Source organism: Herpailurus yagouaroundi, unplaced genomic scaffold (genome assembly GCF_014898765.1).
Source record: "Herpailurus yagouaroundi ecotype Mexico unplaced genomic scaffold, PumYag 162, whole genome shotgun sequence".
Classification (NCBI taxonomy): Eukaryota; Metazoa; Chordata; class Mammalia; order Carnivora; family Felidae; genus Herpailurus; species Herpailurus yagouaroundi.
The window spans coordinates 4,258,708-4,265,682 of NW_024412403.1; the positions used below are offsets into that span (position 1 = coordinate 4,258,708).

Here is a 6,975-nt window from a genome sequence, read left to right on the forward strand (position 1 = left end):
CCCCTCGGGGTGCCCGGCGCTGCCCTGCGCGGGGAGGGGGGGGGCGGAGGGGGGCGCTGTGTGCGCGGAGTTCCTGGAGCGCGGCGGTCGCACGAATCCTCACGAGGCCGCTTCCCAGGTCTGAGATGCAAAACTCGCACTACTAGTTTTCTTTAAGTCAGTCCACTTTCATTTTGACCCAAAATGTACTCACAGTGAAACTTTATGCTTCGATCAAAGGTTTTCATTGGTATAAATGGTTGACAGTGTAGCGTTCAGTCATTTCGGAGAATGTGTTCACATAATCACGGGTAAGGCTTCTCTGTTTATTAAGAAAATTGCCACAGCCCATTAAGAAGAGAAATTCAATTTAATATACATTTCGTCTTCTTTAATATTCCGATAACTTACTATAGTTTAAAGCTGACATTACAAGCTTTAAGTTCCAACGTGTATATGCTCAATCTCACACATAAAATATGTTAGTAGCGATTTTTTTGAAAGCTTACAGGTGATAAAACATCTCTAGTTCAAAAAGGATGAATCTTTAGGTTTTGTGCCCTATCAGTGATTGAAATCATTTCAACAAACTGATTTCTTGTGTCCCTTTTAAACCTCTTCGCCTGTCACTTGCACTTGCTATGCATCTATGTTAAATATTTGCACAACAAAATAACGCCGTAACTATTTTATTCTCGTTAGGCACTCCGGTGTCATCATACCTCAATGGGACACCAAGGTTTCTCTGTCAAAAATGGTAAGATATCTTCTGTATCTCACTCTCTTCAGGGTTTCTTGGATGGCCACAGAGTAACCACAAAGGCTTATCCCCTCACCTTATAAAATAAACAATGGTAAAGTAATCACTAAATTATTGACACTGTAAGGTATTTTAAAAAATTGTTTTTAGGGGCGCCTGGGTGGCGCAGTCGGTTGAGCGTCCGACTTCAGCCAGGTCACGATCTCACTGTCCGTGAGTTCGAGCCCCGCGTCAGGCTCTGGGCTGATAGCTCAGAGCCTGGAGCCTGCTTCCGATTCTGTGTCTCCCTCTCTCTCTGCCCCTTCCCTGTTCGTGCTCTGTCTCTCTCTGTCCCAAAAATAAAAATAAACTTTGAAAAAAAATTTTTTTAAAAATAAAAAAAAATTGTTTTTAGTATTTATTTATTTTTGAAGGAGAGGGGGGGGGAGGGGCAGTGAGAGAGGGAGACACAGAATCCGAAGCAGCCTCCAGGTCCCAGGCTGTCAGCACAGAGCCTGACGCGGGGCTTGAACCCACAGACGGCGACACCATGACCTGAGCCGAAGTCGGACACTCAACTGACTGAGCCACCCAGGCACCCCAACACTGTAAATTATTTTTATACTTAGAAATGTCAACCTTACCCACGTAGGACTGGTGACCATTAGCATGAACAGTTACTCTCCTGTAATCCCACAGCGTCTAGAACCTGGGCTCTCCTCACAGTTCCTGCAACGGACTCTGTTTTCCTTCTACGGATTAAAAAATTGACCTTCAGAGTGCATTGAGTGGCTTGCATGAAGAGCACAGCAAACCCCAAGGGGGCGCCAGGGGCAGGCTGCCCAACCGTGGCCTTGATCTTTGTCCCCATCAGTTTGCAGTGGGGGACTGGCTATCCAGGCCTCTGTGGGCTCTGGTTGTGGGCCCAGGAGCCCAGAGCTGAGCCTGCAGCAGACACTCCATAAATATTTGTCGAGTGAAGCGCCAGATGATTAAATAAATGAAAACAGTGTATTTTATTACGAGACTGGTGTGGGCTGTTAGTCACTTAGGCTGCTGAATGAAGCCCCGGCAGTGAGATTCCGGAGGTTAGAAAGTCTGCAGAAAGATGCCTCCAGCCGAGTCCCGGAAACAGCACACACAAGTGACTCATTTTCTAGCCAATTTGTTGGTTTTCTCCACCAAAATAACCACTATGCTTACTTTCAAGTTACCTTTACTTCCTTAAAGGCACAAGGCTTCTAAACAGGTTAGTGTCCATGTTAGTTACAATCAGTTAGTTACAATCAGTAGCCATTTGCCACTAAGGTCTCACGAGTTCAAGATGGTGTGGAAGAGGACGCGGCTGCCTGGCCTTCTTTCCCAAGAGGCCCACTGTGGGCCGGAAGTGTGAGCATTCTTCAAAGAGACCCCATGGGGGAGGGGCAGTGGGCTGTTTCCAAAGCAGCAGAAGGGCTCCATTGCTGGCTGTGAAATAAGATCATAAGCCCAGTGGAGGGTAAAGCCTGCAGAGGGTAAGTCTGCCGCTTCCAGGCACCAGCGAGGACCGGCCCCTCCTTTGGGGGTAACACAAACACAGTGCCATTAAAACGCTCCCTGCTTAATCCCTACCCCCCAATCCTGCCTCCATTATTCATCTCACTGGGCCTAGAATAAACCTTCGCTCAGGGTACCGTGTGCAGGAGTGAGTGGTTTTTAGGTGTGGACGTTTGCAATCATATTTCTCGACCTCTGACTCAGATGTCTTTCCCAGATCCGAGCTCATTCAAAGCTGGGAATTTTTTTTCCTCCCAAAGGTGGAAAAACATCTTTCCTTTCCAGTGTGTTCGAGGTGTAAAAAAGATACTGTTCTCCAGGAAAGGGTGGAGGAACCCCGTTGTCTTTAAAACCCCACTTAAAAATTTTTTTTAACGTTTATTTATGTTAGAGAGAGAGACAGAGTGTGAGTGGGGGGAGGGGCAGAGAGAGAGGGGAGACACCAAATCTGAAGCAGGGTTCAGGCTCTGAGCTGTCAACGGAGCTCAGAGCCCATCCCCGGGCTCGAACTCCAGGACCACGAGAACATAACCTGAACCGAAGTGGGCCGCTCAACCGGCTGAGCCACCCACGTGCCCCTAAAACTCCACTTTAGATCTGCTGTTGGGGTGATTAAAAAAAGAGTTACTTCCAAAGTGGAAACGTCAGTGTCAAAAAGCGAGCCGCTAATTTCCAGGGAATTATGCTTAGTGGGGGGAGAAAAAAAGCCAATTCCCAAAGATCCCACCCTCTACAATTCCTGTGTGCAAACACAACGTATTTGAAAATAACGCAATTTTAGAAACAGAGGAAAGATTAGTGATGGCCAGGGTTTGGGGTTTCGGGTACTCAGGAGGGGCGGGGGGGGGGTCCTTTCCTGATGGAATGTTCTAGATCTTGACAGCAGTAGTAGATGCACGAACTTACACAGGTGATACCATGGTTCAGAACTCAACGCGCGCCAACGAGGCCAAGTAAAATCGGGGAAATCCGAATCAGATCGGTGGGCCGCACGACAGTCGACATCCTGGTTGTTGCGGTACTTTTTTCCCCCTTTTTTGGCCAACTTCTGCCAAGCGATAGCACCGAGGGAAACGTGGCCGTGACTTGTCTCTCACACCTGCGTGGGACCCTACTGGGATCTGCACACACGCACGCACCCAGGCCGGCACCTGCGCGCGCCGCCGCCCGGGGCGGAGGACGCAGTGACCCCACGCGTCCCTCGGTGGGGCTGCAGGGACCTGGAGCCCGGGGAGGGGCGGGGCCGGCGAGCGGCGGAAGTGACGTCAGCGGGGCGGGGCGCACACCTGGGCACCTGGGCGGCCGCGGCGGCGGCGAGACGCGCGCGATGGAGGGCGAGAGCGGGAGCCCGTGGGCCCTGGGGCTGCTGCGCACCTTCGACGCGGGCGAGTTCGCCGGCTGGGAGAAGGTCGGCTCGGGCGGCTTCGGGCAGGTGTACAAGGTGCGCCATGTCCACTGGAAGACGTGGCTCGCCATCAAGTGCTCGCCCAGCCTGCACGTCGACGACAGGTCAGCGGCCCGGGCGGGGGCGCTGGGGCGGGCGACGCGGCCGGGCCTGGCTGCGGCGCGCCGCGGCGGGAGGGGGTCCGGGCGCTTGGATTCCGGGGGGAGGGGGGCTCCTCTCCACCTGAGTCGTCTCGGGAGCCCTCGGAGGGAAAGCGGTGTCCGCGCCGCTTGCCCGGCCCGAGGGACGCGGAGGCCGGGGCGACGAGCTAGCTGCTCCGGGTCGCCGGCTGCGGCTCCCGCTTCGAGGGGCCGCGTTTGGTCGAAACGTTGCGAGGTGCCCGGTGGGGCCACCCCGGTGCTAGCGAGCTTCGCGTGAAGCCTCGGGTTTTCCCGGCTTTGGACCCGCGCCCCTCGGAGGCGCGTCCGGCCCGCCCGCGACCCGCCTGGGCGCTGCGGTCTGCGCCCGGCTTAGAAAAATTGCCGTGTGGGGATCTGGGCTTTGTGAGTTAGTTAGACTCCCTTCGACTTACTTAGTAATTTACGCTGGAGCACAAATTGGTATAAGACGGTAATTATTTCGGTCGGAAGCACTGGGCTTGGCTTGGCCGGGCTTCCGCAGCCACGGAACTCGGGCTTGGCCTTGGGGTCCGGCAGGCGGCCCCGGGGGTGGGGGGCGGGGGGTTCTGCCCAGCGCTCCCTGACCTAGCGCTCTGGCTTTGGCTGACTTGATTTCCAGGCCGAGCCCCTGGTGAGGGGGGGCGGGGGAGGGCTTTACATGAACCCGCTTTGTGGTCGAACCATAGCGCCCTCCTGCACCCCAGCGCCCCAGTCCAAGAACCTGCCTGTCCCAGCCTAACACGGGGACTCCGTTAACCACGATTGGAAAGGACGCGAAGCCACCCCCTGTGAAACAGGGCCGGTGGATTGTAGTCTGTGCTTAATTTGGGGGGAAGGGGGTGGAGTTGCTTCTTGAGAAGCAGTTCTGGTTTTAATGCCGCCTTTTACGTTTGCATTGTAGTAGTTGATATGTAAACTTAGTTGGTGCGTAAACTTCAGTGGACCACACTTAAGTTATGTGGTGAAAGTGTGCCTTCGAGGAGGAAATTGGGTTTGTATTCCGTGCGGAGATCCCCCTTAGGGAGTCCCTACCGAACACCCAAAGGAAAACAGCTCCTGTGAAACCTCTCATAGCCTTTGCTGTCTCCAGCGCCTGGGTTTGAATCCTCGGCTGATTGAGCGATGGGGCCTCCGAACCCCAGCTTCTCGCGGGTGGGATGGTGGTGACGTCCCCTCCCCGGGGCTCTTTGAGTCCCCGGGACTAAGGGAAACGGATTGCAGCGTTTTCTGCTGCAGCGTGAGGTACTAGGCCCCGCGCATTCGCTGTCCTCGTATTTTCATCCTGGCCTAGGAGATTAGGCAGGAGAGCTCTGGGTGACCTCTTGCCGTGAGCCTCAAACCCAGTGTTACTTGGAAACTGGCAGTAGAGTGGTGACAAGTGTCATAGAAACATCACAGAGGTGAGAGGCTGTGCGAGCCGACCCTCCCCCTCTATGCCTTGGATCCTGGGAACTTCTCAGGCCGGGAGGGAGGGGCGCTGTGGTTATTTTGATGAAATCCGACCCGCCTTGAATACCAGCCAGTGGTCAGATCCCGAAAGGCAAGACCCTCGCCCTGGCGACATTTTTATGCTCTGGGGACCTTGGTCCGACGGAGTCTTCTGGTCAAAGCGAGTTTTATTCACCAGCAACGTTTTTCACACGGGTTTCTTGGAGGAGCAAACAAAGTAACCAAGGATGCACCCAGGCTGACTCACCAGCCGGCACCCTCAGAATCTGTTATTTCCAGCCACCAGGCCCTTCTTTCTTGGGTGGCCCAGGAGGAGGTAGGGTTTCTCTACTTGACGCGGATCACTTAGGATATTGCATAGCCTGGTTGAAAAGTGTTTTGTCCTTTAACTGGAAGCCTTTCCTGCCCTGCCCGAGCCAGGCAGGTGGTGGCATGTTAGCGGGCGGCCCCGTGGAGGTCAGCATCGCCCAACAGGAAGAGAGTCACCTCTCGCACTTTGCCGGCCCGGTAGGGCAGGCCGGGGGTTCTGTATTTGCAGCAGTGGCTGATTTCTCTGCTTGAGAAGATGGTTAACCCCCTGCTCTTTGTGTGTGAAGCCAGAAGTTAATGATTGACTGAATTCAGCTCCAGGTTCGGGGGTGGGGTGGGGGTGGGGGTGGGGTTGTGTCGTGCAGGAGGGGCTGGGTGCCTTGCACAGTCGCATCTAGACTTTGAAATGGTGGTTGTGCTGCCCCCCATCCCCACCCCGCAATGTGTTCCCTGAAGTGGAGTGGGGAACAGGGTTTTCTTGGGGTTCTGGGTGAAGCCTCCAGCCCTACTGCCGCCCTGGACGCAGACTTTATCCACGCCGCCGCCCCCCCCCCAGCAGGTGCCCCAGGCTCCTGGGAGCAGCAGGCTGCCTCAAGCCTGTGAGCACAGAGTTCTGTGCAGGGAAGGTCAGGGGCCACCTTGAGGAAGGGGTGGGGGGGGGGAGGCAGGGGCCACTGAAGCACCTGCCATAGGAGCTTCCAAGGGGACCTTCTTGGGATTTCACAAGTGACACCCTACTGATCTGCGTTTCCCACTCCTTATGGGCATGGCTGGTGGCTTGGGGGAGACACGTGGCCTCCCTGGCTAACCCTGATCAGGGGGATCGTGAGCGCTAGGGTGGGGTCTAGGGCTGGGCAGGTTACCGTGTAGACAGCACAAGTGACCCCAGAGACCCCAGTCCTCCAGCCTCCCGCCCCTCCCTTGGGCTAAGAGGAAGCCCTGAATAACAGAGTGCCTGGCCTGGGCGCCGGCCCGAAGCGAAGGCGCCATCCGCACTGGCTAGTCCGGACGAGCCCGAGCAAACCCCCAGTCTGCAACGGCAGAGCTGACGATCTGACAAGCCCGCTTCTTGTCAGTTTTAAAAATAGCAGTGTGGGAACCCTCGGAGGCTCCCTGGGAGCATCCCCGGCTTGGTGCTTGAGTAGGCCTGGCCTGGAGGCATCCGCTAACCGAGGATTAAACCATGTTTCCTGCTGCCTTCCCCAAAGCTGGTTCCCTCTCAGGAGCTCTTCGGGGCTGGTCCCCCCTTCTCTCCTCCCACGATGTGTTACTCCTCTGACGTCCAGAGACCACCACCCTTTTGTCCCCTACTTTCTACTTTCCCCTTTTCCACCGTCAATGCTTCCGGAAAGGGAAGCCTCGTCCCTCCCTCACCATCGGCCCATCTTTAGAATTTCTGA

General features: G+C 55.2%; 1 protein-coding gene and 1 long non-coding RNA gene across 2 annotated transcripts in view; one reads left to right on the forward strand and one right to left on the reverse strand.

The window, feature by feature from the left end:
- Positions 1-1,715: 1,715 nt before the first annotated feature.
- LOC121036533 (uncharacterized) lies at positions 1,716-3,431 on the reverse strand. Its single transcript, XR_005793368.1, has 2 exons — positions 3,161-3,431; positions 1,716-2,274 (listed from the first exon to the last, which is right to left on the reverse strand). It is a non-coding gene; the product is annotated as an uncharacterized LOC121036533 (long non-coding RNA).
- Positions 3,432-3,557: 126 nt separating this feature from the next.
- The window catches only part of RIPK4 (receptor interacting serine/threonine kinase 4), a 31,694-nt gene continuing 28,276 nt past the window's right edge, over positions 3,558-6,975 (forward strand). The window contains exon 1 of the mRNA XM_040483873.1: positions 3,558-3,763. Coding sequence (XP_040339807.1) covers positions 3,582-3,763 — 182 coding nt within the window. The 5' untranslated portion in view covers positions 3,558-3,581. The remainder of the gene's footprint in view (positions 3,764-6,975) is intronic.